The sequence below is a fragment of the Tamandua tetradactyla genome, chromosome 23 (assembly GCF_023851605.1).
Source record: "Tamandua tetradactyla isolate mTamTet1 chromosome 23, mTamTet1.pri, whole genome shotgun sequence".
Classification (NCBI taxonomy): Eukaryota; Metazoa; Chordata; class Mammalia; order Pilosa; family Myrmecophagidae; genus Tamandua; species Tamandua tetradactyla.
Genome location: NC_135349.1, coordinates 23,478,668 through 23,493,335, shown reverse-complemented (window position 1 = coordinate 23,493,335; position 14,668 = coordinate 23,478,668). Strand labels below are relative to the sequence as shown.

Sequence of the window (14,668 nt, the reverse complement as noted above, 5' to 3'; positions counted from 1 at the left end):
ACTACCCACTGCTTCCAAAGGGTTCTGGGGATAGTCAGCGCCTCTTCCCAATCGCACACGCAGCCTTAGCTTGTAGGGGCTGTGGGAGCGTAGTCCGGACGCTGGGGTCCCAGGGGCGTCGTGGGGTGAAGGGTGTCCCAGGGACCGCATTCAGAGAACCGGGACACGTGACACCTGGAGCATCACGTTCCGCGGTCCACGGTGCTGGGACCGGGCCGGTCACGTGACGAGGAGGGCACTATGGGGTGATGTGAGACACGGGACCGCTCAGATTACGTACAAATGACGCATTTCCACCCATTTTGGCAACTGAATTTCCAATGGAAGCTGGTTCGGGTAAAGGAGGCGGGCTCTCACCTAGCGCAGTTTCGCTTCCGTTCAGGGCACTACAGCTTCCGACCTCCGCCCTTTCCCTCCGGCGAGGAAGAGACGCATCCTCGTGCGCATGCTCCGAATCCTTGCTCAGGGGGTGGGGCCGAGGCTATGGGAGTGGAGGGGGCGGGGAAGAGGAGGGAATTCCAACCTGTGGAGTCTTCCAGGGGGTCCCCGCGGCCGGCTCCTTCCCATTGGCTGTGGACGTTGCAAGGGGTGGGGCCTCTGGCGGCTAGTGGGGCTTTTGGGGTCCTCTTAGTGAAACAGGGGAGTGTCAGGGTGCGAGAGGGACACGGGAGTTCCAGACTCAGAACTTGAGGCCCACGGGGCTCAAGCGCCGGGCAAAGGGAGCTCGGGCCGCCATGCGGGACAGGACCCACGAGCTCAGGCAGGTGAGGAGTCGGGGGAGCAGGCTTGGGGGCGGGAGGACGGGGTGGGATCTGGCCGGAACGCAGGACTTCTGGACCTCAGGACAGGAGGTGGGAAGGGGTTGGCTGATGGCCTGGCAGGAAACACCCGGAAGGCCGTGGGTCCCGCGGGGCAAAAGCGACAGAAAGGAAGTGGTGCTAATGACCCTGGCCCTGGCAGGGGGATGACAGCTCGGACGATGAGGACAAGTTGCGGATCGCGCTGGTGGTGCACCCGGGCACGGCCCGGCTGGGAAGTCCGGACGAAGAATTCTTCCAGAAGGTAAGCTGGGGCCTCGGCGTGTATTTCACGAGGGGGCAAGGCTGGGGTTGGGGCGGGGCTGACGAGCAGCGTGCAGTCTGGAGTACCCCATGTCTCCTTCAGCCCTCTCTGTCTCCCTCCTTAGGTCCGCACAATTCGGCAGACTATTGTCAAACTGGAGAACAAAGTGCGGGAGTTGGAGAAGCAGCAGGTCACCATCCTGGCCACGCCCCTTCCCGAAAAGAGTGAGTGACAACTCCAGTGCAGAGCGCTTGCTCAACTTGTGGGATTGTGGGGGTTGTAGTTCCACGCAGGTGGTGGCCAGAGTGGTTTGTTGTGGTATAGACTGCTGTTGGGGTTCATGGTCTTCTCTTTGTTCAGGTATGAAGCAGGACCTGCAGAACCTGCGGGATGAAATCAAAGAGCTGGGGAGGGACATCCAGATACAGCTGAAGGGTGAGCTTCTAGGACCTCAGATCCTTTTCTCTGGCCCTGTGGTGTACAGGAGAGTGATGGCCCAGAGCTGCTGGTGATATATTCACTTTATACACAGGCCTGAGTCTAGAAGTTCAGTTTACTGGCTTCAAGTCCCATGCGTTTTCCACAGCCCATGGCTGCCCTGGGATTTTCTTATTTGCAATGAAACTACTTACTCCTACAATTCTTTCTGTCCATTGTGCATTCTTTGAACAAGCAGGTAGGGGTTTTGTTAGGGGGGCCTCTGCATACCTGTGGGAATTCATGGATGCGTGGCAAAGAAAAATACACTTTCTCCTGTCAGAGGCCCAAAATTAGTCATTTTGTGCTAAATTATATTTCCCTAACAAAATCTATGTAGATCACTAATTTTGTAACTGGAATATGGCCCTGGCCTTGTGTTCTGGTCCCCAAACAATCTTCAGAAGTCACAAGTCAATCCCTCTTTCCCCCCATATTCCTGTGTCTTCCCACAGCCATAGAGCCCCAGGAGGAAGCTGATGACAACTATAACTCAGTCAACATGAGGATGAGAAAAACCCAGGTGGGTTTGTTGTTCCCAGAACCAGGCTATTTTACCAAGTGTTTCAATAGATTATTAGGTGGCAGAAGTGAGAAGGAAGGGCCATTAGAGATTGAATCCCATCTGATGATTTTTCTATTGGGGAAACTAAGGTTAAGAGAGAGAAAGGATTCACCCAAGGTTAAGAGCCCAGGACTCCTGATGCTTGAAATATTTTAACACCCTGTCTTCTTCTCCTCCATTCAGTGAGGCTCAGCTGTGGCAGATGTACTTTCCAGGAGCTCAGATGGGGAGTTAAGGGTTGAATAGGTAACAAAGATGTTACTGGGGTAGAACTTGGTGGCTAAAGACACTGCCCAAGGTAAAAGGTCATCTCTGGGAGGTTTCCAGTCCATGTGACAGGGAAAATCCATGGGCAAAATTCAGGAAGTCAGAAAGAGGAACTTTCATGCTGGGGAAGGTCACTGAATGTCTTAGTAAGGGGCTCTGAAGGGATCTGACCAGAGTCCCTTTGCAGTCCCAGCGAGGACTGCTTTGGGGTTGCTAGAAGTCAGGATTGAAGTAGGTGGGCCCAGAACTCAGCAAAAAGACCAAATTGAAGATGGACAAATTTGAGCATCTTGAAAGAGGGTGGCTAAATCCAAGAGAGTAGATGTGCCCCTGAGGAAGGAACTCACAATATGTAAGGATTCAGGGAAAGGGACAAGGCAGGGCAAAGCAGCCTTGCAGAAGCCCAGAGTGGGCTTTTTAGGAGGAGCAAAGACTCTTGGTCATTGTGTGAGATGACTAAGGTCCTAGGTGGGCCTGTTAAAATCTTGGCATCAGGCTTACTGACTGGCCTCTAAGCTGTCATGTTCAGCAGACATTCAACAAATACATTCGATTCTCATTATTTTTGGTACTTACGTTGTATAAAGTCTCAGTGTATACTGAAGTAGGGAATATTTAATTTAGTGAATACATTGCCCTGAGGGGAAATTTGGGATTAGGTTCCTGTGAGGCTTCAGTCACTCACTTTTCCTCAATCAATACATGACCTTGTTTTAGATGTGCTTCTTTTTTTCTTTTTAGCTTTTTTATTGTATAGTATAACATATATACAAAGCAATGAAATAAAAAAAGCAATAGTTTTCAAAGCACTCTTCAGCAGGTAGTTACAGGACAGATCCCAGAGTTTGTTATGGGCTACCATATGATCCTCTCAGATTTTTCCTTCTAGCTGCTCCAGGATATAGGCGGCTAGAAGGCTTAAATATTTTTTTTATCATCACAATCGACTTTTTCTCCTTTTTTTTTTTTGTGAAAAATAACATATATACAAAAAAGCAGTAAGTTTCAAAGCACAGCACAACAGTTAGTTGTAGAACATATTTTAGAGTTTGATGGGTCACAATGCCATAATTTTAAGTTTTTCCTTCTAGTTGCTCTAAGATCCTGGAGACTAAAAGACATATCAATTTAATGATTCAGCATTCATATTTATTTGTTAAATTCTACCTTCACTGTATAACTCCACCATCACCTTTGATCTTTCCATCCCTCTCTTTAAGGGTGTTTGGGCTATAGCCATTCTAACTTTTTCATGTTGGAAGGGTATGTCACTAATATGGGGAAGGGAGATGGAACTATCTGATGTTCTGGAGAGGCTGGGCCCTCTAGGTTTCAGGACTTATCTGGACCAGGGAGCCATCTGAAGGTTCCAGGTCTCTGGAAAGTCAGGTGTACTTCTTTTTAAAGATGTCTTATATCTTTTCTTTCTCTTAATGTGCATACAATGTAAGTTCTTTTGATCACCAGTCTTTTAGACACTGCTACCATTTAACCTCATCTAGAAATAGTATCATTGCCTTCAGAACATTTTAAAGCAACATTTAAATAAAGCCTCTGAACATAAATTTAAGCAAGTTTAATCACAGATTGCATTGGGGGCAGGTAATTAGAGCTTGTTTAATAAGGTGTTGATTCATTAAATTGAACTCATGGCCAACACCACCATAAATAATGATTGAGTGAAACTGATATAACACATATGTCTTTTCCATAAGGCATATCACAGCCTTCTTGCACTATGAAACACTAGACAGCACTTCAGCACTACACTCGGAGGTCATTGTAAATAGTGAAATCACCAATAAAAAGCACAAAAATGTGACAAATGTGGCACTAAATATATCACAATATGGACACTTGATTACACTATAAGAGTTGAAACAGAAGGGTAGAGCATCACTTTACTGAACATCAGCCGAGATCATATGAACTGAGTGACTGAGATTTTTTTTACCACTCTCTGAATATCTGTGAATGACTGCTAAAGCACCATGGGGATGTATTTTGGGATTACAAAGCAACTTTAGGGAGTGGGCAAATTGGCAAATACGGAACTCCTCAAATAGTGGGGACAGATTGTATCATACATTGAGTGCCTACTATCTGCCAGACCTTTTTCTAGCTGTTTGGGATATAGCAGTGAACCCAAAAGATAAAAACCCTTATCATCATGGATCTTATGTTCCTTTGGGGAGAGACAACCACCATAATAAATAAGTAAATTATTTTAGAACATAAGTATTAAGGGGGTGGGGATACAGCAAGGGAGGAGATTAAGAGTGCTGAGAGAAAGGGTTGCAGCCAAAATAAGGTGTACATCTTATCCAGAGGTGACATTTGAGCATTAAGGAGTGAGCTTTCTAAGCAGAAGGAACCATGAGCAGGAGTGTTCCGGGGGAAGAGACCACTGTGGTGAGAGGAAGGGACTGAGGGGACACAGGGGAGGGGCAGATCATGGAGGGCCTTGTGGACCCTGGGAAGGGCTTTGGCGTTTACTCAGAGAAATGGGGAGCCTTTTGAGATCGTCACAAGGTGCTTAAGGTAGCCAGAGCCTCATGACAGTTCATGCTGTTTGCTCACTATAAATGCTGGAATGCCAAGTGCCAAACCCAGCTGGGATTCCCTTCCCACCCCAACCCCCGGCAATAACCATCCCATATTCTCCACCTTCAGCATGGGGTTCTGTCCCAGCAATTCGTGGATCTCATCAACAAATGCAACTTGATGCAGTCTGATTACCGGGAGAAGAATGTGGAGCGGATTCGGAGGCAGCTGAAGATCAGTGCGTTGCGGCATTCAGCGCCGGTATAAAAGGGGAGGGCTGGGGTACCCTGAACCCCAGCTCAGCCTGGCCTCTGCTTTCACAGCCAATGCTGGAATAGTGTCTGACGAGGAACTCAATCAGATGCTGGACAGTGGGCAGAGTGAAGTATTCGTGTCCAATGTGAGTGGCCACAGCCAGCCCCCCTTTGTTGGACCTCCTATGCTCTCTGAGCCCTCTTTGATACAGGGAATATGGAGGCCCAGAAGGGAATAAATTGTCTTGCCTGGGGTCACTCATTAGGGCTCTGGTCCCGTTCCAGGCCAGAGGACTTCCCCCGAGGCTCAATGGGAACTTTTGACCTACTGCTGGTCCCCCTGTAACTGCCCTCCCCTCCTGTCCATCCCTCAGATACTGAAGGACACGCAGATGACCCGACAGGCCCTAAATGAAATCTCGGCTCGACACAGTGAGATCCAGCAGCTTGAACGCAGTATCCGAGAGCTTCATGACATCTTCACTTTTATGGCTACTGAGGTGGAGATGCAGGTGGGCACCCCAGACAACCAGCTTGGCCCACACTGTCTGGGCCCCCAGCCAGGACTGGCAGCCTACCTCCACCCTTAACCTCTCCCCTAAGTTTTTGGTCTCCTCCAGACTTGGCTACATCCTCAGTTTGGCCCTTTCCCTTGACAAGAGGCTATAGCCTGCCTATCCCCTCAGCCATAGGCTTATTTCAGTCCATGGCATGCCCAGAAAAGTGTCTGACTCCATGAAGCCTGGCTGCACCACCATACATAAGAGCACGCCCCCTCCTATAGCCTATCCCAGACTTGAGCTTGCGTTGTTCCTCCCTGCCCCTCCTTCCCCTACAGAGCCCACCGTTTTGTGCCCTGGAGCCCCAGTCAAAGATTCCTCCTAGAGGGCCTGTCTCCTAAAATCTGTACAAGGTTCGAGAGGGGGAGGTCATTCTTTCTCTGACTCGGGTTGAATGAGGTGAGGTGAGCTTCCAGCTGTCCTAGAGTTGTTGAACCCATTGCCATGTCCAAGGCCCTTTGGCAGCTGGGAGTCATAGGGAAGTGATTTCATTCAGTAATGGTACCAGGACCCCAAAGACTGATGGAGCCACAAGAAGAGAGGGCTGAGGAGGGCTTCATAGCAGCAGGGAGACAGGTCTGGAAGAAGGGAATAAATCCAGCAGATCCTCTCTGGAAATATATGAGCCATTTAGGGGCCTTAGCTCCAAGTTACCACTGCAACCAGAGGTTGTATGGGGAGCCAGGGAGAAGGGGCTCCATGATAGAAGGGGGTTTGGGAGATACCCTCAGGAGGCTTAAGTTTCATTTGTCAGGGATATTCTTCAGTCAGTGGAGGCTGGAGTGGACAGAGAAGCTGCTGGGTCCTTCACCCCGATCACCCTAAGCTGGCCCCTCCTCTGAGCAGGGCGAGATGATCAATCGGATCGAGAAGAACATTTTGAGCTCAGCAGACTATGTGGAACGTGGACAGGAACATGTCAAGATAGCACTGGAGAATCAGAAAAAGGCACGGAAGGTGAGCTTCCTTCCTTCCACCTGAGGCCCAGGCAGCCTTCCCTCTTCTTATGAATACGCTTCCCTGAATCCCTCTTCTCCCACAGAAGAAATTCTTGATTGCCATCTGTGTATTCATCATCGTCCTCATTTTGGCCATCATCATAGGTGTCACCGTAGCGACTGGATAGCATCTGCATTCTTGGTGAAATATTGTACGCCTAACCCCTGGCCTTGACTCCCTGTGGCTCTAGCCTTTCTTTCCTCCTCCCTTCAGACCTTCCTCTCCTTCCTTCCCTTGCAGGCACTGGGAATACCAGGGACACAGGGTCTGGCCTTCTCTCCCAGCAGCTGGGGGACAGGGCAAAACCTCCAGCTGGACCCCCTTCCCTACACTGGCCCCTTTGCAAAGGGGAAGACAGTTCTTCTGGGGCTAGCAGGCACTCAGCTTGGGGGGTCTTCCTCCTCAGGCCAAGATGCCTGGGAGAGGGCCTGCAGCATTGTTTGGATGGGATTGGTGGTTTTGTAAGAAATTAAAAAAACAAACAAAAAAAAAAACTTGGTGACTCCTGTGAATGTATATTCCTGGAAGGGCTTGCCAGGGCCTTTGATTATCCAATGTTGCGCCCCCCTGGCCATCCTTGGGATAAGGCCCAGCCCAGGCAGGCTCTAGTCAGACTGCCCCAGGCGCTGTGACCAGAGCAGGCAGGCCTGGCCTTCTCTCCCACAGGAGAGGTAAAAGGTAAAGAGGCCCAGCCACATCTGGTTCCCAACTCAGTACTGTTCATGGTAAAGACCACTGGGTGGGCCTATCCCTGAAACAATGAGGCTGGGCCAGGTGGCAGGAGGTGGTTAGTAGGGCATCAGTCAGGCATTCTGGAGGCCAAGAAACAAGGAGAAGTGAAAGAGTCATTGAGGTTGTTATTTTGGATAGAGTGATCAGGAGAGGTCTCCACTCTGAGGAGTGACAGTAAAGTGGAATATTAAATGAGGAGGAGCCAATTATGGGAAGAAGCAGGGAAAGAGGTTTTCAGGTAGGGGGACTAGCAGACCAGCCCCTGTGGTGATCAGAAAAATGCACTGCCTTTTAAAGAGTTCACCTGGGAGAGCCAATGACCCTGGATAAGGCTTTCTGGTTTCTAAGGGGTCTTCTGGCTGAAGATGGTACAGGAGGCAGAAGAGGCTCTGGAGATTTCTGAGGCACTTGAGCTCCAGACCCTGAGTCTAAATTTCTTAAGGTAAGCCGGTTCCTGGTCAGATCCCTAGTTTCTGGAGGAGTCATGGCTCCTGGCCCTGGGCTCCAACACCTGGCCCTGATCCCAAAATCTGGGGCCAGGTTCAGGCTACCCAGTCCTATCCTATTTTTGATCCCACAGGCCTTTGCTTCTGCCAGTGCTGCTCCTGGCTGCCAAGTCTGGCCAGCCGCAGTGCCATTGGGTGGCTCAGGTGTGGGTGCCTGGGAGATGTGAGTCTCCGAAGGGCTGGACATGACAGCACCAGTGCGCTCTCGGACTCCGCCCCTGGACCTGTGCTGGGGGGGTGGGGCCAGAGGAAGGGACTGGGTCCAAGGGCGGGGCCAAGCCAAGCGCCAGTCTGCTTTTAATACTCTGCGGGGGCAGTCGCTGGCAGCTTCGCCCCTTGGCCCCCGAGTGGCCGCAGATACGCGGCGCCCGCGCCAGGACCCACGTGGCGAGCTGCCCGGCGTAAAAGTGTACGGGGCGTGGCTGAGGGGGGCGGTGCTAGGTCAGCACTGGAAAACGATAGGGCAACAATGCTGAGTGTGGTCCCTGAAGAGCATTAGGATTGGTCTGTGGGGGCGTGGCCACCCCAGTATTAAATAACAATTGGGTCCAGATTGCCGGAAGCAGACTGAGCCTCAGACAACTAATCAGCAGCCGGGAGGAGGGAGGTGACCTTGGCTGCGCCCAAAAGTGATTGGATCACAGAGGGAGGGAGGCGTGGCCAGGGCTCCTCGAGGGGCGGGAAGTGTGGGCTTGTGGAGGGTCTGGCAGGGGTGGAGGGCCTGCGAGAGAGGAGCTTTACTTGAGGAGGCGTGGCCAGGTTACCGTTACCCCAGCCCCTGAATTCACAGCTTTTACGGGAGGATACCAACTCCTTCGTCCTGCGTGAGATCCTGTATCTTGTGTATAGGTGAGTCCCTAAGCACCAACGGAAAAGAGTTTCTTATTTCCGAGAGTGTGCACCCAAAACTGGAGACCCAGCTGATAGGGAAGCTGCGGGACAGGGCGGATTCTGCCCCAGTAAAAAGACTGATTCAGCCTGAGGGTTTCCGGGCTCCCTGATTCTCTCTCTCTTCCTCCAGCCTGCATGCTGGCCAGTGCCACCATGAAGGGCTGTGGACTGGACTGTCTCCCCCAGGAAGCTGTCTCGGGCCTTCTGGAAGAGGTAGCTATATGGCCAGGTGCACCCCAGGATGCTAGGCTAAGGAGTTTGAACTTTTGTGTGTTGTGGGGACAGTTTTTGAGCAGGCCTGGCACAGGCAAATGCACAAGCAGATCCATCCCCTGGAGACTTGACAGGCTTTCCTGTGTATTTCCCTTCCCTGTGGGAAACTGGGGGACAAAGATCACTTTTTTGCACTGCAGTCCTAGCTTGACTGCTCTCAGCTCAATTTTCAAGGAACAGGGCCTTGATTACTTACGGGTTTCCCAAATCTGCTTTGCATTGCCTCACTCATTCAGTATTTCATGGGTCCAATTCTCAGTAAAAGGAATCTTTTTGGTCTGGTTGACTCTCTGGGTCAGGCCACTCTGACCTGCCTATGAAATAAAGCTGCCATTGAGTTGAGATTTTACATGTTATGTGCGGTGTTACATGGTACAAAATGCTGCAGCAGAACAGAATGTTTATCTGGTGGGGGGAGGATGGACAAGCTCAGTGGTTGACAACTCTGGCACAGCCCTGTGATAAACTGTATTATCGCTCCAAATATTTACTGTCCCTCCTTACTACAGGAGGATAGGATTATACATTCATGCCCCACTTATAACAGGCTTAGCTACCTGACTTGCTTGGCCAAAGGAATGTGAGCAGAAATATCAAGTATCACTTCCAGGTAGTATCTTTATGTACCATTCAGTAGTCTGTAAGTTTCTCTTCTCTTTTCCATGGGCCTGGCAATTTCCAGATCAAAATTTCTTCAGACTGGAACCCAGAATGAAGATGATATGAAGCTGAGCTGTAGCCAACCTGCAAAATGATGTGTAATGTAAGAGAAAATAAACCTGTTGCTTCAAGATGGGGGAGTGAGCTGTTTTAGGGCTTCTACCCTTCAAAGAAACTTTGAACAACTAGCAAGAATAGGGAGAAACATCTTTCTCAAAGCTCCAGAAAACAGTTAAAGGACTGTAGTAACAGGCCAAATATCGAATCAGGAAAAAAGGCTACTTAAAAGCAGTAGCATCCTCTGGCCCCTGCCTCCTCCCCCCCCCGCTGCCACATGCACTCACAGGCTTGGCCAGAGCCTCCCAGAGGGAGCAGAATACTGGGCACATGTATGTCTGGCCCAATCTGTCTTTCCTGAAGGGACCTTCAGGGACTTGCCACCCCAGAACTTGCTATGCATGTTCTAGTTCACGTAACTCCCCTAGAGAAAGCTGGGAGAGAGCAGTCAAGTTGTGCTGCTTGGGGCAAGGGATTTCTGGCTGTAGGAGATACAGTATACAATGCCATACCTGGACCAGACCTAAAGGAAGAGGGGACATTGGGAACCTTGTGAACTGTGGGGGTAGTGGGTGGGAGAGGGGTGCCCAGGGCCACACGCAGGTGCTCAAGACAAGATGCATATGCAGAAAGAACCAGTGCTTTGGGAGCTTTCTCTAAACTGAGTGTATGGATAAGCTCTGAAGGAGAGCACCCACACAGGTAAATCTGCAAAGCTGGCAAAGCTCTTTTCTTTTTGTAGCACCTGGCAATCCAGGAAAGCTCTGTCCTAATACTAGTTGGATGCAAGCTTAAGGCCTCAGAGGCTAAATTCAATTAAAATATCAAAATGCCTAGGTTTTGGTGGGTGTGGGCCTGGCCCTGGCACTCTGGGATCAACAATGCCATCCTGACCAAAATGAGGAAAAGAAGTGGAACAAATAAGGTATTGAGTGGCTGAGAGAGTTCAAATAGAGTCAAGAGCCTACACTGGAGGTAACTTTTATGCGTGCTTTCAGTTAGATATTGCTACCTATCATAACTTGCCAAACCCCAATCAAAAACATTCCTGCCAATCCTAAAGAGTACCTAGGGCATTATATAAGAGTCTACGAAGGTTCCGTGTACTTTGGAGAGAGTAATTCTCCAAAACCTACAACCTCCAGATGGGTCCCTGGACCAGAGAAGTCCTGAAGTGCAGAGGGACCAGCCTTTCCAGAAGATCAACTAGTTTCATCCCCCACCCCATATTATTGATGGCCCTTTCTGACATGAAAAAGTTAGCATGAGCATTGCCCCAGTATCCCTAAGGAGTTGTAGAAAGATTGAAGGTATTGGTGGAATTATACAGAGAAGGTCGGGTTTAACAAATGAGTATGAGTGGTGAATCATTATATTGATACTTCTGTTGGTCTCCAGTGTCTTGGAGTAGCTAAAAGAAAAAAAAAATTGTGGAACTGTAACCCATAGCAAACTTAAAAATTGTTCTATAACTGCTTGTTAATATGTACTTGGAAATTTATTGCTTTTTTGTATATATGCTATATTTCAGAATTTAAAAAAGTTAAAAAAAGAAAAAGCCTAGGTTTCAACAAAAGATCGAAACATGCAAAGAAATAGTGACAGGATAAAATAGGACAAACTTAAGTCCCTGGTTTCCTGTTCAGCTCTGAAAGAGTAAATAGATAACTGCCAGTCCCTTGTTTCTTATCTAGCTCCAAATTATAAAAGACATGAATATACACACCCAAGAAACTTAATTAACTCCAGACAGTATAAACCCAAATAGATTCATGTGGCAGCATTGTAATCAAACTGTCAGATGAGAATCCTGAGAGCCACAAGAGCGAAGCAACACGTCATGTACAAGACAGCCTCAGAAAGATTAGGTGCAGATTTCTCATCAGAAACCATGGAGGCAAGAAGGCGTGGGATGATGTATTTAAAGTGGTGAAAGCAAAAATTGCCAGCCAAGAATTCTATATTCAGCAAAACTGTCCTTCATAAATGAGGAAGAGATTAAGATATTCCCAGATAAACAAAAGCCAAGGAGTTGTCACCACTAGCCCAGCCCTAGAAGCAATGCTAAATAGAGTTCTGTTGGTTGAAAGAAAAGGACAATAGACAATAAACTGAAGCCATATAAAGAAATAAAGATTTCTGGTGAGGATAAGGACACGGCTTACCAGAACTATTATGCCAGAACTATTTTTGGGTTTGTAACTCCACTTTTTACTTCCTGCAGTATCTAAAAAGCAAATACATATAATATAATGAGAAGTCAGTGGTTTTGGACTTATGTAAATATAAGTTGTGATAAGAACAACATAAAGGGGGCGAGATGGAGGGGTATAGGAACATATTTTGTGTATATTATTAAAGTTGATATAAAAGAAAATGAGATTGTACAGGTTTAGGATGTTAAATCTAAGTCCTATGGTAACCACAAAGAATATGTGGGCTCATAGAGACAGAAATTAGAGTACAGGTTGCCAAGAGTAGGGGGCAGGGGGAACGGGCCTTAATGCCTAATGGGTGTCAGGTTTCTGTTTGGAGAGATGGGACGTTCTAATAATGGGAGGTGGTGATTGTACCACAACACTGTGACTATGATTAACCCCATTGAATGTTATGCTGGGAGTGGTTAAAAAAAAGATGGGAAAGTTTATGTTGTACATTTGTTCCGACAATTAAAACTTACAAAAGAATTAGCAACTAAAGAACGGTGAGAACTGGATACAGTATCCTGGATGGGATTTAGCAAGGGAGGAGGGGAAGCTCAGATGGACATTATTGGAACGTAGGAAGAAACTGGGGTGTAGATTGGGTAGCCTATCAATGCTAAATTTCTTGGACTTGGTGACTTCACCTAAGGTGGCTGCATGGGTGAATCTCCGTGTTCTTGGGAAATGTACATGGCAGTTTTAAGTGTTCAGGGGGCATGATGTGTGCAAGATACACTCAAACAGTCAGAAAATGGATTGATAGATGGAATGATACAATAAATGTGGCAAAATTTTAGGACTGGTGGATCAGGGGGTGGGGTGGGGGTATGTTGGAGTTCTCTGTATGGGGTTTGTATTATTTTTGTAACTGACTGAAGGTCTGAAAGTATCTCTTAATTAAAAGTTTTTTAAAAAAAAGCACCAAGAGAGTTCAAAAGGAGGAGAAAGGAAAAAGAGGGGGTTTGCCTTACTAGATATAGCAAAATTTACTACAATGCTATAGTAAATAAAATCATCTATTGGCAAAGGGTAGATAAATAGGCCTAAGGGACAGACTACATAGACTAGAATGAAATCCACACATTTAGGGAAATGAAGTGTTGATAGAAGCAGCACTGCAAATTAGTGGGAACTTGAGACTATGCATTCAATAACTCGTGCTCAATCAATTACTTAACCATATGGGGAAAAATGATATTGGACCACTACCTCACACAACAGGAAAAATCAATTACAGGTACATTAAAAACTCAAATGTTAAAACCTGAAAGGTTAGGAAATATTTTTCTGTATTTGGGGTAAGGAAGGAGTTTTCAACAAGATACAAAAAAGTAGTTTGACATATTAAAATTAAATTTTTTTCTGCACACTGGGAGAAAATATTTGCAAACCATAAACCCAACAAAGGACTTGTATCTAGAATACAGAAAAAATTCTCAAACCTCAACAGTAAAAAACAATAAAATAAAATAAATCCAATTTTTAATCCAGTTAAAAAATGTGCAAAAGACATGAACCTACCAAGGAAGAGAGATATACAGGTGACAAGCACATGAAAAGATGTGTTAACATCATTAACCATCAGGGAAATGCAAAATAAAACTACAATGAAATATCATTATACATCTATCAGAATGGCTAAAATAAAAAATAGTGATAAAACCAACTGCCAGCAAGGATGCAGAGAAACTAGCTCTAGGATACTGAGTATCTAGGATACTGCTGGTACTGTAAAGTAGCCCAGCCACTCTGAAAAATGGTTTGGCAATTTCTAATAAAACTAAACATGCCCTTACTGTTCAACCTAACAATTGCCCTCCTGTGTATCTATCCCAGAGAAAAGAAAACTCATGTTTGCATAAAAGCCTGTATACAAATGTTCACAGCAACTTTGTTTGTAATACCCTAAAACTGTAATAACCAAGATGTCCTTCAATGGTGAATGGTTAAACAAACTGTAGTACATCGATACCATGGAAACCCACTTAGCTATAAAAAGGAATGAACTATTCAGATGCCCAACAACTTGGATGGATCTCAAGGAAATTATGCTGAGTGAAAAAAATCCAACCTCAAAAGGTTACTTAATGTGTGATATATACATATACACACACACACACATTATGTATTATACCTAATACAAAATATATATATAACATTCTTAAAATAAACATAGAGATGAAAAGATTAGTGGTTGCCAGGGGTTATTAGGGATGTGGCTATAAAGGAGGGGAAAGAGGGAGTTCTGTATCTTGACGGGTGACCGTTACACACATTTATGCATGAGATAAAATTGCATAGAACTGTGTACACACAGGTGGATATATGTAAAACTGATGAGATGTGATAAACTCTGTGGATTGTACCAGTGTCAGTTTCCTGATTGTTGTTTTTTTTTTTTGGTATGGGCAGGCACTGGAAATCGAACCCGGGTCTCCAGCATGGCAGGCGAGAACTCTACCACTGTGTCACTGTTGTCCACCCAGTGTCCTGGTTTTGATTTTGTTGCCAGGGTTATCAAAATTTTATCACTTTGGGAAACTGAGTGAAGAGTACCTGAACCTCCCTGTACATTTTTGTGAATTTATAATTAATGCAAAATAAAATGTTAAAAATA

At 46.7% G+C, this 14,668-nt stretch overlaps 1 protein-coding gene across 4 annotated transcripts; it reads left to right on the top strand.

Moving 5' to 3' along the window:
• The first annotated feature begins 370 nt into the window (after positions 1–370).
• On the top strand, positions 371–14,668 carry STX4 (syntaxin 4). 4 transcript variants are annotated; one of them, XM_077141174.1, is made up of 13 exons: positions 371–764; positions 961–1,062; positions 1,187–1,286; positions 1,423–1,497; positions 1,995–2,062; positions 5,045–5,153; positions 5,239–5,315; positions 5,544–5,681; positions 6,576–6,686; positions 6,772–8,815; positions 8,988–9,070; positions 9,813–9,893; positions 14,464–14,668. In XM_077141174.1, the coding sequence occupies exons 1-10, from the start codon at positions 735–737 to the stop codon at positions 6,853–6,855; spliced, it is 894 nt and encodes a 297-aa protein (XP_076997289.1). In that variant the 5' UTR covers positions 371–734; the 3' UTR covers positions 6,856–8,815; positions 8,988–9,070; positions 9,813–9,893; positions 14,464–14,668. The 4 variants fall into 4 exon arrangements, with proteins under 4 accessions (XP_076997289.1, XP_076997290.1, XP_076997291.1 ...); XM_077141175.1 differs by lacking the exon at positions 14,464–14,668 and having other exon boundaries at positions 6,772–6,879; positions 6,969–8,815; positions 9,813–9,921; XM_077141176.1 differs by lacking the exon at positions 8,988–9,070.

Bases quoted from the DNA above. Each gene is read 5' to 3' on its own strand.
- STX4 (XM_077141176.1), top strand. From the start codon at position 735: ATGCGGGACAGGACCCACGAGCTCAGGCAG. The intron at 1,287-1,422 runs GTGAGTGACAAC...CTCTTTGTTCAG, and splicing joins CACGCCCCTTCCCGAAAAGA to GTATGAAGCAGGACCTGCAG. The intron at 2,063-5,044 runs GTGGGTTTGTTG...CTCCACCTTCAG, and splicing joins TGAGGATGAGAAAAACCCAG to CATGGGGTTCTGTCCCAGCA.